The sequence below is a fragment of the Pristis pectinata genome, chromosome 1 (genome assembly GCF_009764475.1).
Source record: "Pristis pectinata isolate sPriPec2 chromosome 1, sPriPec2.1.pri, whole genome shotgun sequence".
NCBI lineage: Eukaryota > Metazoa > Chordata > Chondrichthyes > Rhinopristiformes > Pristidae > Pristis > Pristis pectinata.
In genome coordinates, this window is record NC_067405.1 from 147808084 (window position 1) to 147824629 (window position 16546).

General features: G+C 60.0%; 2 protein-coding genes across 5 annotated transcripts in view; both read right to left on the reverse strand.

Moving 5' to 3' along the window:
* LOC127569986 (nesprin-2-like) overlaps nt 1-12369 on the reverse strand; it is a 57855-nt gene extending 45486 nt beyond the window's left edge. For 2 of the 4 annotated variants that reach the window (XM_052015133.1, XM_052015126.1), the window contains exons 1-5: nt 12240-12369; nt 10822-10951; nt 10085-10176; nt 8826-9045; nt 1355-1549 (exon numbers count right to left, since the gene is read on the reverse strand). In XM_052015133.1, the coding sequence (XP_051871093.1) occupies nt 1355-1549; nt 8826-9045; nt 10085-10176; nt 10822-10896 (582 nt within the window). In that variant the 5' untranslated portion in view covers nt 10897-10951; nt 12240-12369. Of the gene's footprint in view, nt 1-1354; nt 1550-8825; nt 9046-10084; nt 10177-10821; nt 10952-12239 lie in introns of those variants that run through there. The other 2 variants (XM_052015144.1, XM_052015151.1) reach the window with 2 other exon arrangements.
* The window catches only part of LOC127572755 (nesprin-2-like), a 10830-nt gene continuing 6336 nt past the window's right edge, over nt 12053-16546 (reverse strand). Inside the window, exons 4-6 of the mRNA XM_052020390.1 lie at nt 14961-15143; nt 13348-13485; nt 12053-12352 (exon numbers count right to left, since the gene is read on the reverse strand). Of these exons, the coding sequence (XP_051876350.1) occupies nt 12053-12352; nt 13348-13485; nt 14961-15143 (621 nt within the window). The remainder of the gene's footprint in view (nt 12353-13347; nt 13486-14960; nt 15144-16546) is intronic.

Consider the following 16546-nt stretch of genomic DNA (forward strand, 5'->3'; position numbering starts at 1 on the left):
TGGAGTGTTGAGTGACGTTCTGGTCACCCAGCTACAGGAAGGGTGTCATTGAACTGAAAGGGTGCAGGAAAGATTCACGAGGGTGTTGCCGGGACTGGAGGGTGGGAGTTATAAGGAGAGGCTGGACAGGCTGGGACTGTTTTCCCTGGAGCGAAGGAGACTGAGGGGTGACCTTATAGAGGTTTATAACATCATGAGGGGCATCGATAAGGTGGATGGTCACAGTCTTTTCCCCAGGGGAGGGGAGTCTACAACCAGAGGGCACAGGTTTAGGGTGAGAGGGGAAAGGTTTAAAAGGGACCTGAGGGGCACGTTTTTCACACCAGGGTGATGGGAGCAATGACATCATTTAAAAGACATTTGGACAGGTCCATGGATGGGAAAGGTTTAGAGGGACGTGGACCAATCACGGGCAAATGGGACTAGCTCAGGAAGGCAACTTGGTCAGCATGGACCAGTTGGGCTGAAGGGCCCGTTTCCGTGCTGTATAACTCTGTGACTCTACAGACTTTGCCTCAGGGTGGGGAAGCTTCAATAAACAACCCAAGACCATTAGCAGGCAATTGGGAGTATTGGTTAATTAATGAAAGCCAGTGGGGGATGTGAGGGGACAGGGTGGTGGCGAGCACAGGGTGAGGGGGCAGGGAGGCAGCGACAGGTTGGGGGTAACTGGTGGGGGAGAGGGTGTTGGGGATGTGGGAGGTACAGGGTGGTGTTGGGGGACAGGGTGGTGTTGGGGGATGTGGGGGGACGGGGGTGTTGGGGACGTGAGGGGTACAGGGTGGTGTTGGGGGACAGGGTGTGGGTCAGGATGGTGTTGGGGGACGTGGGGGGACAGGGTGTGGGGACGGGGGGTGTTGGGGGACAGCGTGTGGGGACGGGGGGTGTTGGGGGACAGGGTGTGGGGACGGGGGGTGTTGGGGACAGGGTGAGGGGACGGGGAGGCGGCGACAGGTTGGGGGTGACAGTGGTGGGGGGACAGAAGGGTGTTGGGGGACAGGATGGGGGGACGGGGGGTGTTGGGGATGTGGGGGACAGGGTGGGGAGACGGGGGTGTTGGGGACAGGGTGAGGGGGCGGGGAGGCGGCGACAGGTTGGGGGTGACAGTGATGGAGGGACAGGTGAGTGTTGGGGGACATGGGGGGGCAGGGTGTGGGGACATGGGGGGGCAGGGTGTGGGGACAGGGTGTTGGGGACATGGGGGGATAGGGTGTGGGGACAGGGGGTGTTGAGGGACAGGGTGGTGTTGGGGGACGTGGGGGGACAGGGTGGGGGGACAGGGTGTGGGGAGGGGCAGATACAGGGGCAGCTGTCGGAGGGGTACGGGCTCAGTGGACACTTCCTCCTGACCTACCTCCTGGACGTGGGTCAGCCGGGCAGCCCCGTCCTTCACCCGTGCACCGGCGGACTCCCAGCTCTCTCGCAGCTGCCCCAGCTGCTCCTGCAGCACCCGCTGGGTCTGGGGGTCGGCCACCGACAGCAGCTGTCCCCCCAGGTCCAGCGTATGCAGGTACCTGCTCCTGTGGCGCCTCAGGCTCCGTTCCTCGTGCTTGGAGACAAACAGAATGGTTAATGATCTAACACAGCCATGGTCGAGTGCAGAGGGACGTCAATGGTCACTGTCCAATGGGGAGAGGGCGTCAATGGTCACCGTCCAATGGGGAGAGGGACATCAATGGTCACTGTCCGACAGGAGGAAGGCCATCAATGGTCACCATCCAATAGGGAGACTGCTGTGAATGGTCACTGTCCAATAGGGAGAGGGACGTCAATGGTCTCCGACCAATGGGGGGGACGGGGAGTCACCAATGGTCACCATCCAATAGGGAGAAGGCTGTTGATGGTCATCATCCAATAGGGTGAGGACCATCAATGGTGACCATCCAATAGGGAGAGGGCTGTCAGAGGAGGAGGAGGCCATTCTTCCCATCAGGCCTGTCTTAGCTCTTTAAAAGTGATCAAAGGAATAAGCCCCGAGGTATCCTCTCAACACCAAATCCGTCCTTTTGTGGATTCCCCAATTTCCTCATGAAGAGTTCCTGTTGAATCAGTTCCCCCCCCACCCACACACAGTGGTCCATCACCTCCCCTTCCCCCCGCCCCCCGCCCCGTCACACAGCGGTCTGTCACCTCCCCTTCCCCCTGCCTCCACTGGCAGCAGGTTCAGATTATTTACCCACTGGGGGTGGGGTGGTAATGATTAGATCAGAAGAGTTTATTGTCCTACACGCCAGGGTGCAATGAAATTCCTTGCTGGTGTGAAGCTCACACAGTGAACAGTGTACGTGGTGATAAACACAGCGACGAGCGGAAAACTGCAGAGAGTTGTGGTCACAGCCCAGCACATCGCGGACACCAGCCTCCCCTCCATGGACTCTTGTCTACACCTCTCGCTGCCTCAGTAAAACAGCCAGCATAATCAAAGACCCCTCCCACCCCGGACATTCTCTCTTCTCCAGAGTGAAGGTCGGACCGATTAGGGAGAGGAGGAAACGTGCCTGGAGTCGCAGGAGGTAGAGGAGGTCCTTGACTCTGCTTCAGTATTCACCAGTGAGAGAGACCTTGACATTTGTGAGGACAGCGTAAAACAGGCTGATCAGCTGGAACGTGTCCATGTTAAGAAGGAGGATGTGCTGGAACTTGTGAAAAACATTTGGATAGATAAGTCCCCGGGGCCGGACGGGATAGGTCCCAGGGTACTATGGGAAGCGAGGGAAGAGATTTCTGAGCCATTGGTGACGATCTTTGCGTCCTCACTGGCCACAGGAGTAGTGCCAGATAATTGGAGGTTGGCAAATGTTGTTCCTTTGTTTAAGAAAGGGAGTAGGGATAACCCTGGGAATTACAGACCAGTGAGTCTTACTTCAGTGGTGGGCAAATTATTGGAAAAGATTCTCAGGAACAGGATTTATGAGCATTTAGAGAAGCATAGGCTGATTAGGGACAGTCAGCATGGCTTTGTGAGGGGCAGGTCATGCCTCATGAGCCTGATTGAATTCTTTGAGGATGTGACAAAGCACATTGATGAAGGGAGAGCAGTGGATGTGGTGTACATGGATTTTAGTAAGGCATTTGATAAGGTTCCCCATGATAGGCTCATTCAGAAAGTCAGGAGGCATGGTTCCAGGGAAACTTGGCTGTGTGGATTCAGAATTGGCTCACCCATAGAAGACAGAGGGTGGTGGTAGATGGAGCGTATTCTGCCTGGAGGTCGGTGACCAGTGGTGTTCTGCAGGGATCTGTTCTGGGACCCCTGCTCTGTGATTTTTATAAATGACTTGGATGAGGATGTGGAAGGGTGGGTTAGTAAGTTTGCTGATGATACAAAGGTTGGTGGTGTTGTGGGTACTGTAGGAGGTTGCTGAGGGTTACAACGGGACATTGATAGGATGCAGAGCTGGGCTGAGAAGTGGCAGATGGAGTTCAACCTAGAAAAGTGTGAAATGATACACTTTGGAAGGTTGAATTTGAAGGCAGAATACAGGGTTAATGGCAGGATTCTTAGCAGTGTGGAGGGACAGAGGGATCTTGGGGTCCATGTCTGTAGATCCCTCAAGGTTGCCACGCAAGTTGATAGGGTTGTTAAGAAGGCGTATGGAGTGTCGGCCTTCATTAGTCGGGGTACTGAGTTCAAGAGCCGTGACGTAATGTTGCAGCTCTACAGAACTCTGGTCAGACCACACTTGGAGTATTGTGTTCAGTTCTGGTCACCTCATTATAGGAAGGATGTGGGAGCTTTAGAGAGGGTGCAGAGGAAATTTACCAGGATGCTGCCTGGATTGGAGAGCATGTCTTATGAGGATAGGTTGAGTGAGCTGGGGCTTTTCTCTTTGGAGAGGAGGAGGATGAGAGGTGACTTGATAGAGGTGTACAAGATGATAAGAGGCATAGATCGAGTGGACGGTCAGAGACATTTTCCCCAGGGCGGAAATGGCTAACACAAGGGGGCATAATTTTAAGGTGATTGGAGGAAGGTATAAGGGGGATGTCAGGGGCAAGTTTTTTTACACAGAGAATGGTGGGTGTGTGGAACGCACTGCCGGCAGAAGTTGTGGGGGCAGATACATTAGGGACATTTAAGACTCTTAGGTAGGCATATGGATGGCAGAGAAATGGAGGGCTATGTGGGAGGGAAGGGTTAGATAGATCTTAGAGCAGGATAAAATGTCGGCACAACATTGTGGGCTGAAGGGCCTGTACTGTGTTGTAGTGTTCTATGTTGTAAGAGTCCATCTTATCGTACTAGGGAACCGTTCAATAGTCTTATAACAGCAGGGTAGAAGCTGTCCTTGAGCCTGGTGGTACGTGCTTTCAGGCTTTTGTATCTTCTGCCTGATGGGAGGGGGGAGAAGAGAGAACGTCCAGGGTGGGTGGGATCTTTGATTATGTTGGCTGCTTTACCAAGGCAACGGGAAGTGTAGACAGAGTCCATGGAGGGGAGGCTGGTTTCCGTGATGCGCTGGGCTGTGTCCGCAACTCTCTGCAGTTTCTTGTGGTCCTGGGCAGAGCAGTTGCCGTACCAAGCCGTGATACATCCAGATAGGATGCTTTCTACGGTGCATCGGTAAAAGTTGGTGAGGGTCAAAGGGAACATGCTGAATTTCTTTAGCCTCCTGAGAAAGTAGAGGCACTGGTGAGCTTTCTTGGCCGTGGCGTCTCCATGGTTGGACCAGGACAGGCTGTTGGTGATGTTCACTCCCAAAAACTTGAAGCTCTCAACCCTCTCGACCTCAGCACCGTTGATGTAGACAGGCGCGTGTACACCGCCCCCCTTCCTGACGTCAATGACCAGCTCTTTTGTTTTGCTGACAACTACATCCCGCTGGATCCTTTGACGAGCTTCCTCACTGTCCACAATCCACCGATTTTTGTGTCATCTGCAAACTTACTGCTCAGACCACCTACATTTTGATCCAAATCATTTGTATAGATTACAGTCCCAGCACCGATCCCTGTGGAACACCACTGGTCACAGACCTCCAGTCAGAAGGACACCCCTCCACCACTGCCCTCAGTCTTCTGTGACCAAGCTAACCTCCCATCTCACTGTGCTCGGACTTTTATCTCGACTCCCGTCTACCCCCGGTAACCTTTTACCCTGTCGCTGTCAAGAATCCCACCCATACTCTCTCCTCCCCGAGGGACGGGGGATTGTGGGTGAGAGGGCCAGAGCAGACGGGGATAGGGATGGGCAGGGAAAAGGAGGAGGATGTGGGGTGGGGTGGGGTGGGACGGGACAGGAGGGACGGAAAGGGAGAGAGAGTGTGAGGAGACTGGAGGTGAGGGACATGGAGGGGAGTGGGGGATGGGGAGGGAAGGGACGGAGGAAGTATGAGGAGGGGAGGGATGGGGATGGGGAGGGGAGAGTGGAGGATAGGGATGGGAAGAGGTGGGCGAGGAGGGGGTGTGGGATGAGGAGGGGTGTGGGCGAGGAGGGGGTGTGGGATGAGGAGGGGGTGTGGGATGAGGAGGGGGTGTGGGATGAGGAGGGGGTGTGGGCGAGGAGGGGGTGTGGGATGAGGAGGGGGTGTGGGATGAGGAGGGGGTGTGGGCGAGGAGGGGGTGTGGGCGAGGAGGGGGTGTGGGATGAGGAGGGGGTGTGGGATGAGGAGGGGGTGTGGGCGAGGAGGGGGTGTGGGATGAGGAGGGGGTGTGGGATGAGGAGGGGGTGTGGGATGAGGAGGGGGTGTGGGCGAGGAGGGGGTGTGGGATGAGGAGGGGGTGTGGGATGAGGAGGGGGTGTGGGATGAGGAGGGGGTGTGGGCGAGGAGGGGGTGTGGGATGAGGAGGGGGTGTGGGATGAGGAGGGGGTGTGGGCGAGGAGGGGGTATGGGCGAGGAGGGGGTGTGGGATGAGGAGGGGGTGTGGGCGAGGAGGGGGTGTGGGCGAGGAGGGGGTGTGGGATGAGGAGGGGGTGTGGGCGAGGAGGGGGTGTGGGATGAGGAGGGGGTGTGGGCGAGGAGGGGGTGTGGGATGAGGAGGGGGTGTGGGCGAGGAGGGGGTGTGGGCGAGGAGGGGGTGTGGGATGAGGAGGGGGTGTGGGATGAGGAGGGGGTGTGGGATGAGGAGGGGGTGTGGGATGAGGAGGGGGTGTGGGATGAGGAGGGGGTGTGGGCGAGGAGGGGGTGTGGGCGAGGAGGGGGTGTGGGATGAGGAGGGGGTGTGGGATGAGGAGGGGGTGTGGGATGAGGAGGGGGTGTGGGATGAGGAGGGGGTGTGGGCGAGGAGGGGGTGTGGGATGAGGAGGGGGTGTGAGCGAGGAGGGGGTGTGGGCGAGGAGGGGGTGTGGGCGAGGAGGGGGTGTGGGCGAGGAGGGGGTGTGGGATGAGGAGGGGGTGTGGGATGAGGAGGGGGTGTGGGATGAGGAGGGGGTGTGGGCGAGGAGGGGGTGTGGGATGAGGAGGGGGTGTGGGCGAGGAGGGGGTGTGGGCGAGGAGGGGGTGTGGGATGAGGAGGGGGTGTGGGCGAGGTGGGGGTGTGGGATGAGGAGGGGGTGTGGGCGAGGAGGGGGTGTGGGCGAGGAGGGGGTGTGGGCGAGGAGGGGGTGTGGGCGAGGAGGGGGTGTGGATGAGGAGGGGGTGTGGGCGAGGAGGGGGTGTGGGCGAGGAGGGGGTGGGGGCGAGGAGGGGGTGTGGGCGAGGAGGGGGGTGTGGGCGAGGAGGGGGTGTGGGATGAGGAGGGGGTGTGGATGAGGAGGGGGTGTGGGCGAGGAGGGGGTGTGGGATGAGGAGGGGGTGTGGGATGAGGGGGGGTGTGGGATGAGGAGGGGGTGTGGGATTAGGAGGGGGTGTGGGATTAGGAGGGGGTGTGGGATGAGGAGGGGGTGTGGGATAGGAGGGGGTGTGGGCGAGGAGGGGGTGTGGGATGAGGAGGGAGTGTGGGCGAGGAGGGGGTGTGGGCGAGGAGGGGGTGGGGGCGAGGAGGGGGTGTGGGCGAGGAGGGGGTGTGGGCGAGGAGGGGGTGTGGGATGAGGAGTGGGTGTGGGCGAGGAGGGGTGTGGGATGAGGAGGGGGGTGTGGGATGAGGAGGGGGTGTGGGCGAGGAGGGGGTGTGGGATGAGGAGGGGGTGTGGGCGAGGAGGGGGTGTGGGCGAGGAGGGGGTGTGGGATGAGGAGGGGGAGTGGGATGAGGAGGGAGTGTGGGATGAGGAGGGGGTGTGGGCGAGGAGGGGGTGTGGGATGAGGAGGGGGTGTGGGATGAGGAGGGGGTGTGGGCGAGGAGGGGGTGTGGGATGAGGAGGGGGTGTGGGCGAGGAGGGGGTGTGGGATGAGGAGGGGGTGTGGGCGAGGAGGGGGTGTGGGATGAGGAGGGGGTGTGGGATGAGGAGGGAGTGTGGGATGAGGAGGGGGTGTGGGCGAGGAGGGGGTGTGGGATGAGGAGGGGGTGTGGGATGAGGAGGGGGTGTGGGCGAGGAGGAGGTGTGGGATGAGGAGGGGGTGTGAGCGAGGAGGGGGTGTGGGATGAGGAGGGGTGTGGGATGAGGAGGGGGTGTGGGCGAGGAGGGGGTGTGGGATGAGGAGGGGGTGTGGGGCGAGGAGGGGGTGTGGGCGAGGAGGGGGTGTGGGCGAGGAGGGGGTGTGGGCGAGGAGGGGGTGTGGGATGAGGAGGGGGTGTGGGCGAGGAGGGGGTGTGGGCGAGGAGGGGGTGTGGGCGAGGAGGGGGTGTGGGCGAGGAGGGGGTGTGGGATGAGGAGGGGGGTGTGGGCGAGGAGGGGGTGTGGGATGAGGAGGGGGTGTGGGCGAGGAGGGGGTGTGGGCGAGGAGGGGGTGTGGGATGAGGAGGGGGTGTGGGCGAGGAGGGGGTGTGGGCGAGGAGGGGGTGTGGGCGAGGAGGGGGTGTGGGCGAGGAGGGGGTGTGGGATGAGGAGGGGGTGTGGGATGAGGAGGGGGTGTGGGATGAGGAGGGGGTGTGGGATGAGGAGGGGGTGTGGGCGAGGAGGGGGTGTGGGATGAGGAGGGGGTGTGGGCGAGGAGGGGGTGTGGGATGAGGAGGGGGTGTGGGCGAGGAGGGGGTGTGGGCGAGGAGGGGGTGTGGGCGAGGAGGGGTGTGGGATGAGGAGGGGGTGTGGGCGAGGAGGGTGTGTGGGCGAGGAGGGTGTGTGGGATGAGGAGGGGGTGTGGGCGAGGAGGGGGTGTGGGCGAGGAGGGGGTGTGGGCGAGGAGGGGGTGTGGGATGAGGAGGGGGTGTGGGCGAGGAGGGGGTGTGGGCGAGGAGGGGGTGTGGGCGAGGAGGGGGTGTGGGCGAGGAGGGGGTGTGGGCGAGGAGGGGGTGTGGGATGAGGAGGGGGTGTGGGCGAGGAGGGGGTGTGGGCGAGGAGGGGGTGTGGGATGAGGAGGGGGTGTGGGCGAGGAGGGGGTGTGGGATGAGGAGGGGGTGTGGGCGAGGAGGGGGTGTGGGCGAGGAGGGGGTGTGGGCGAGGAGGGGGTGTGGGATGAGGAGGGGGTGTGGGATGAGGAGGGGGTGTGGGATGAGGAGGGGGTGTGGGCGAGGAGGGGGTGTGGGATGAGGAGGGGGTGTGGGCGAGGAGGGGGTGTGGGATGAGGAGGGGGTGTGGGCGAGGAGGGGGTGTGGGATGGGTGGAGGGGAGGGATGGGAGGGGGAGAGGCGGGGGGCAGGGAAGGGGAGGGATGGGGAGAGGGAAGGGACAGGTGGGGGGAGGGATGGGGGTCAGTGTGGGGGAGGGACGGGGGAGGGGGGAGGGAGAGGGGAAGGACGGGGTGGTGGGAGGGTCGAGAGTCAGGAAACCCTCAGTGAGTCTGTGTTTCTGATCCAGGACCAGCTGGGGCGAGGCAGCAGGAGCTGAGGCCCGATCCCTCGTGCTTTACCTGAAGCTGGTCCAGCAGTCCCAGGCTGTAGCGGCTGAGCCTCTCCATCGCTCGCAGACGGGCTGTGGCACTGCCCAGCACCTGCTGCAGCCTGGCCCAGGATTCGCTGAACCGCAGCCACTGGCTGGCACGGACACACAGCTCGGTCCCTCGCCGCTGGATCCTGCAGCGGAGCTCGGGGGACATCCCGGGGGAGATCCTGGTCACTGTGTCAGCATCACTGCAAGGGAAGGGAGAGGCATCAGCATTCGTCACTCCCCTGCCCACCTCCTCTGGAGGCGGTGGGGAGGGGGACAGAGGGGGGAGAGAGAGGAGGAAGGGGGTCGGGGAGAGGGATGAATCGTGGGAGGATGGAGAAAGGGAGTAGGAGAGAGGGAGGGGCAGGGAGAGGGAGAGTGGGGCAGGGAGGGGGAGAGAGGGGCAGGGAGGGGGAGAGAGGGGCAGGGAGGGGGAGAGAGGGAGAGAGGGGCAGCGAGTGGGGGGAGAGATGGGCAGGGAGAGTGTGGGGAGAGAGAGGGGCAGGGAGGGGGAGAGAGGGAGAGAGGGGCAGGGAGGGGGAGAGAGGGAGAGAGGGGCAGGGAGGGGGAGAGAGGGACAGGGAGGGGGAGAGAGGGAGAGAGGGGCAGGGAGGGGGAGAGAGGGGCAGGGAGAGAAGGAGAGAGGGAGAGGAGGGGGGGAAGGAGAGGGAGCTGAGGTGATGGAGAGACCACACGTTCAGACCCGGATGGTCAGTTCCAGTCGATCACACGGGCAGCAACGTGGGGAGGCACAGGGGAGGGAGTGTGGGGAGAGGCGGGAAGGTGGGAGAGATGCAGGGTGGGGGAGCACGGGTTTAGGGAGACGGAGGGGTGAGGGAGACGGAGGGGTGAGGGAGACGGAGAGGGGGAAATGGGGGATTAGGGAGTGCAGGGATGTGGGGAGATGGGGGTGAGAGAGACAGGGTGACGGGGAGAGGGGGAAGAGGGAGCACGGGGTTAGAGAGATGAGGGTGAGAGAGACAGGGAGAGGGTGAGATGGGGGATTAGGGAGTGCAGGGGGATGAGGAGATGGAGTGAGGGAGACAGAGGGGGAGATGAGGATTAATGACGAGGGGTTAGGGAGATGGGGAGATGGGGAGAGAGGGGATGATGGAGCATAGGGTGAGGGAGATGAGGAGGGGGAGACGGGGGTTAGGGAGACGAGGAGGGGGGAAGATGGGGGGTTGAGGGAGAGAGGGTGAGGGAGCGCGGGCTCAGACACGACCCCGGCAGGGCCGTCACCTGTGCGGACCCGGTGCGGTTGGATACGGTGACCTCTCGCCGTCCACCGCGTCCAGCGTCTGTCGAGCCAGCGCCATCTCCACCTGCAGCACCTGGGTCAGGGGCAGAGTTAGTGGATGGACAACACCCCCTCTTCCTCCCTCTCCCTGTCCCCTCCCCCTCCCTCTCTCTCCTCTTCCCCCTCCTCCAGCAGCCTCCCCCACCCCCTCCCCCTCCCCCCAACTCCCGACCACCACCCTGACTGGTAACCCTGCATTCCAGTAGCGCCTCTCCCCTCCCCTCCACACTGCCAGCCAGCAGTCCCGCTGCCCATCGCAGGGGGGAGTCCCTCTGACCCCTGGGTCTTCGTCACTGATGGGGCTCCCCCCACAGTGACAGGTGGTCAGTCACACCCACCACCACCCCCCCCCCACTGGACTGAACCTTCCCCAAAGTCCAGCCACCCCATCCCCATCCCTCAGCAACAGTCGCACCCCACCCCTCCCACCGCACAGGTACCCCAACTGCTCCTGGCTGGGGCAATTTAAAGGCACAGGCATGGGGTGATCGGCCCTTGCAGGAGCAGCCGTCTCCTTAAAGGCACAGGCACGCACTGATAGCAACCCTTGCAGGAGCGGCCAGTCGCTCCATCCCCTTAAAGGCACAGGCACATGCACAGGGACGACACTGCACACCTCGCCATTGCTGACAGCAGGCTCTCCCCGGGGTTCAGGCTGCTGCCCGGGGCTGGCTCTCACCTTGTGGGCCTCCAGCCGTTCCTGCAGCTGTCCGTAGTTGCCGGGGATGTCAGCCTCCAGCGCCTCCTCCACCATCCCCTGCAAATGCCTCCATTGCTGGCGGCCAGAGCTCCCCGCTCGCTGTAATTGGCTGGAACCAGAAATAGTCAGTGCAGGCCCCTGGTCATGGGCAGGCAGGGGGGGTGGGGGGGAGGGGAGTATTTACAGCTGGCGGGTCCAACACCACACCTGATGCTCAGGGGGACCTTCAGCGGCTGGAAGTCCCCAGGGGAGAGCACAGCATGTCACAGACCACAATACTGGGGACTGAGGGCTGGGGGACGTCCCGTGAACGGTTGGGGAGGGAGGTTTGAAGGAACAGAGGGGGCAGAGACAGAGTCAAGCAGGAGGCTGGGGAGACGGCGGGAGGGGGTTGTAGTTGCTGGTGGTGTGAGGTTAAAGCTGCCCACACACAGAGCCGAGGCTGGGAGTGAAGTAGGGGCCTGAACAGATAACATAAGATCTCTTTATTAGTCACATGTACATCGAAACACACAGTGAAATGCATCTTTTGTGTCAAGTGTTCTGGGGGCAGCCCGCAAGTGTCGCCACACTTCCGGCGCCAACATAGCATGACCACAACTTCCTAACCCGTATGTCTTTGGAATGTGGGAGGAAACCGGAGCACCCGGAGGAAACCCACGCAGGCACGGGGAGAACGTACAAACTCTTTACAGACAGCGGCCGGAAATGAACCCGGGTCAACAGGAGAGGGCTTACAGCGCCCGCTTCAATTTCCGCTGGAGGAGTGGGAGGTGTGAAGACTTCACCACATCTCCTGCGGTGTGACGTACCCCGTCTGTGCCACAAGTGCACCAGGCTCCCAGCAACCAGCTCCCTCTCCAACCAGTCACAAGAGAAAGTGTGGGTGTCCACCCCGGTGGTCCAGGGAGGGTCAGCACCATCACCTCCATGGGCTGGTTCGAGATGGACGGTGAAACTTCCCCCACATCCCGACCAGAGACAGAATTCCCACACCCCCACCAACCCTCCCTCCTGCAGTGGGAACACTGCCTGTGCAACAAATCCTCGGCTCAGGGACCACCAATGGCCCAGTGGGCGCAGGCCTGCCTCACACACCAAGAGCTGCTGGTTCGAACCCTGCCCCAGACACCGGAGCACTGACGTCTCACCATGGAAATCAGTTCACACTGTACAACACCTCACCCTGCGGTTCATGGTCGTGGGATCATTACACAGTGAGGCCATTCAACCCAGCTTCTGGGGACTCTGCACAGCAGGAGGCCGTGACTTCAGACGTGGGAGCAGTGGTCAGCCGCTCGGCCCCTCCACTCTGTGCCACCACTGGTGGTGGACGGACCTCGGTACTGCGGTCTTGCCCTACCCCGGCCCCCCCAGAGTCTGTCACCCCGGAGTACCTGCAGCGTGCCCAGGCCGTGTCCCGCGTCCGTTCCCACCGCAGTTCCAGCTCCTGCACCCGGCAGTGCTCCGTCTCGCTCAGCGCCAGGCCTGCGCTGAGGCGCTTCACCGTCTCCAGGAGCCGGGAGGCCGAGGGTCAACGTCCTGCAGTTTGTCCTGTAACGGAGAGACCATAGGGGGGCAGTACTGAGGGACGTGGGGGCAGTACTGAGGGAGGGTCACACTGTGGGAGAGGTGGTACTGAGGGAGGGTGGTACTGAAGGGGGGGGGGGGGGTCCCCGGTGGAGGTCTCTCTATGCAGGAGTCTCTCCCGCTGTATGTCGGGGACCTGGGTGGAGGGTGTTGCACCAGGCCATGCCATGCAACCGTTTTCTGAGCCGGTTCACCAACACCCCAGCCGCCTGTCATTTCTGCAGCCAGGAGGAGACGGTGTACCACGCGTACGCAGAGTGCGAGAGGCTGCAGCCCCCTTTGAGTATCTGAAGGGGCAGCTGCTTAAGCTCTAGTTGCACTTCAGCCCGGCGCTGTTGGTTTACGGGCCCCGGTGTGGCGCGGGGCGGGGCGCGCGGAGGATCTCCTGGTGGGTCTTCTGCTGGGCCTGGCCAAGCTGGCCATCCACGGGACGCGGCGGTGGCTGCCTAGGCTTCTGGCAGGTCAGCCTGCCTGCCCGTCTTCTGTGCTTACTTGCGCACGCGGGTGTCTTTGGGACGGGAGCACGCTGTCTCCGCGGGCACCCTGGCCGAGTTCAGCGCTCAGTGGGCCCCTCAGGGGATCGCGTGTCGTGGACGTTCCAATGTGATTCTGTTCTGAAGTGTTGTGTATTTGCGGTGGCAGGCGTAGTGTTGCGCGGGTATTAGTTTTGCTTAGTTATTTCTTTCTGTATTAGACGTGCTGTATTGCTATTGGTTGGTTTTTGTAGTGCTTTTAGCGAATAAACGTTTTGTAAAAAAAAAGGGGTGGTACTAAGGGAGGGTCACACTGTGGGACGGGCTGTGCTTTGACCTACCCATGACTCAGTTGGCCAGACCTCTGCCCACTGAGCAAGGATTTTGGGCAGATAGCCCGAATCTATTGGGATTGGGGCCAGGGGCGGGTGGTGGCACCTACCTGGACCATCTCCGTACGGGCCTGTTCCACTGCCTCTGGCCCCGGCACAGCTGATCTCAGAGCCTCTTCCGATCTACTCAGCACCATCTCCAGGCTCTCTGTGTGCCTCTGGAAGTCCTGGTGTTGCTCCAGTAAACCCTGGCAAACATGAGGCGAGATCTCAGCAGGCGGAGGAGGGAGAGGAGGATCAGCTCCCTGGTATCCGGGGAGGAGGCTGTGTGAGGTGTCAGTGGGACCCACCAACATGGTCAGGGGGCTGTCCTGGACCCATCCTCATTCCTGTCCCATGGCTGATCCCTTGTGCTGTGTGTGCCCCCTGTTCCAGAGCCCCTCAGCATCTCCCCCCACCAACCCCCCCGTCCAGTCTTTCACTGCCACCTCCCCTCCTCATGGAACATTCCCCTCATGCCAGGATACGTGGAGTTGATCCACGCTGTGCCGACTCAGGCTCGGGAGGTCCGACCGCACTTGCCAAGGTCAGGGAGGACTCAGCCAGACTTCCCCAGCCTGTTCTCTGCCCGCAGTAACCTGCCAGCCCCGCACCAGTGGGGTTACAGTTTGACCCAAAGTGCCCACAACCCCCACACAACATCCACAGGGCCGCAGGGTCTGAAGTGTGCTTCATTCTTCCTCCCAGAGCGAGAACCCTCTCATTCCCCCACGTCACACACGGTCTGCCAGCTCCTTGCCCACTGGGTAACCCCTCTGCCTTCCCTGTATGGACTCTGCTCCCTCCCCACAGCTCGCTCCCCCACCCCGGATACGCTTTGCTGTCACTTCATCCCGATCACTGATGCAGCTCGTGCATAGGAACCCTGTACTGATCCCTGTGACAAGCCACTCGTGGCAGTCTGCCAGTCTGAAAGTAACCCCATTATACACACTCTCTTGTCTGTCCTCTTGTGGGGTATGGAATTAAATGCCTCCTGAAGATCTACATATATCACACAGAGTGATCTAGGCTGCCAGAGGAAGTGGGTGAGGCAGGTACATTAACTACATTTAAAAGGCACTTGGGGACAGGTCCATGGAGAGGAAAGGTTTAGAGGGAGATGGGCCAAATGGGACCAGCTTAGATGGGAATCTTGGTCGGCATGGACCAGTTGGGCTGAAGGGCCTGTTTCCGTGCTGTATGACTCTGTGACATCCACTGGTGTCTCCTTATTCCCCACTGTGGGGCAGGAGGGGGTTGTCGTGGTGGGTGGGTGTAGTTTTTTGGGGTGGTGTGCTTTGCCCTCCTCCCACCACTTACACAGGGTCTCTGTGAGCTCCCAGTTCTCAATGCCATCCGCAATGGTCCTTCTCTTAAAAGGGACCTGAGGGACAACTTCTTCACCCAGAGGGTGGTGGGTATGAAACGAGCTGCCAGAGGAAGTGGGTGAGGCAGGGACAATTACGTCTAAAAGACATTTGGATAGGTCCATGGATAGGAAAGGTTTAGAGGGATACGGGCCAAAGGCCGGCAAATGGGACCAGCTTAGATGGGCATGTTGGTCAGCATGGACCAGTTGGGCCGAAGGGCCTGTTTGCCTGCTGTACTGCTCCACGACTTGCATCGTGTTACAGTGGGGGCCAGCACAGTGGGGATGAGATAGGCTGTCAATGACCCTTACCTGAATCTCTTGTGCCTTCAGTGACAGTAACTCCACCAGAAAGGACATTCGTCCAGACAAATGCTGAACGTCTGACTGAACAGCTGCAGACGACGAGGGGTCTAGACGTCTGGCCAATTTATCTGCCGCTTCGCAGACGGGCTGAAGTCCCTCCTGCAGCATCTTCACGTTGTTGGCCAAGTCCTTTCAACAAATAATGAGGTCGTCAATAAACCCACCCAATCACCCTCCGGTGGCCCACCCAAATGCCCCAGGGGTATTGGAATGAGAGGGCATGGGGTGAAGGTGAGAGGAAGGAGATTTAATGGGGATCTGAGGGGTACACCGGAGACACGTGACTGCAGATGCTGGACCCTGGAGCAGAACACAAAGTGCTGCTGCTGCAGATCCTGATGCAGGTCCCGGCCCGAAACGTCGACCATCCTCTGCCTCCAGCACATTGTTACTTGAGGGATAAGTTTTATTGTTACACAGAGAGTGGGTGATATATGGGAAGGCATGGTAGTGTAGCAGTTAGTGTAATGCTATTACAGCGCCAGCAACCCAGGTTCAATTCCAGCCGCTGTCTGTAAGGAGTTTGTACGTTCTCCCCGTGTCTGCGTGGGTTTCCTCCAGGTGCTCCGGTTTCCTCCCACATTCCAAAGGTGTACGAGTTAGGAAGTTGTGGGCATGCTACGTTAGTGCCGGAAGTGTGGCGACACTTGCGGGCTGCCCCCAGAACACTCTATGCAAAAGATGCATTTCACTGTGTGTTTCAATGTACATGTGACTAATAAAGATGTCTTGTCTTGTCTTATATCTGGACCTTGCTGCCAGAGGTGGAGGAGTCAGATACAATTTTCAGGTGGGAGGGGAGAGATTTAATAGGGACCTGAAGGGCAACGTTTTCACCGAGAGGGTGGTCCGTACATGGAACAAGCTGCCAGAGGAAGTGGGTGAGGCAGGTACATTAACAACATTTAAAAGGCACTTGGACAGGTCCATGGATAGGAAAGGTTTAGAGGGATCTGGGCCAAACACAGGCAAATGGGACTAGTTTAGATGGGACCCCAAGACCAGTTGGGTGAAAGGGCCTGTTTCCATGCAGTATGGCTAGACGACTCTATGATCGTTATGACGATCACTATGTTTTAAGAGGCATTTAGACAGACACCTGAATGGTCAAGGAATAGAAGGGAGATTATATGAGGAGATAGTAACTGGTTCATTGTTGTCACATGTACCGAGACACAGTGAAAAACATTTGTTTGCGCGCCATCCAGGCAGATCACTCCGTACATCGGGGCAGTAAAAAGAAAACAGGATATAGTGTTGCAGTTACAGAGAAAGTGCAGTGCAGGCAGACAATAAGGTGCAAGGTCATAACAAGGTAGATTGTGAGGTCAAGTGTTCATCTTTATTGTACGAGAGGTCCATTCAAGAGTCTGATAACAGCGGGACAGAAGCTGTCCTTGAGCCTGGTGGTACGTGCCTTCAAGGTTTTTATCTTCTTCCCGATGGGAGGGGGGAGAAGAGAGAATGTCCGGGGTGGGAGGGGTTCTTGAATATGTTGGCTGCTTTCCCAAGGTGAACATCTGATTAGGAGC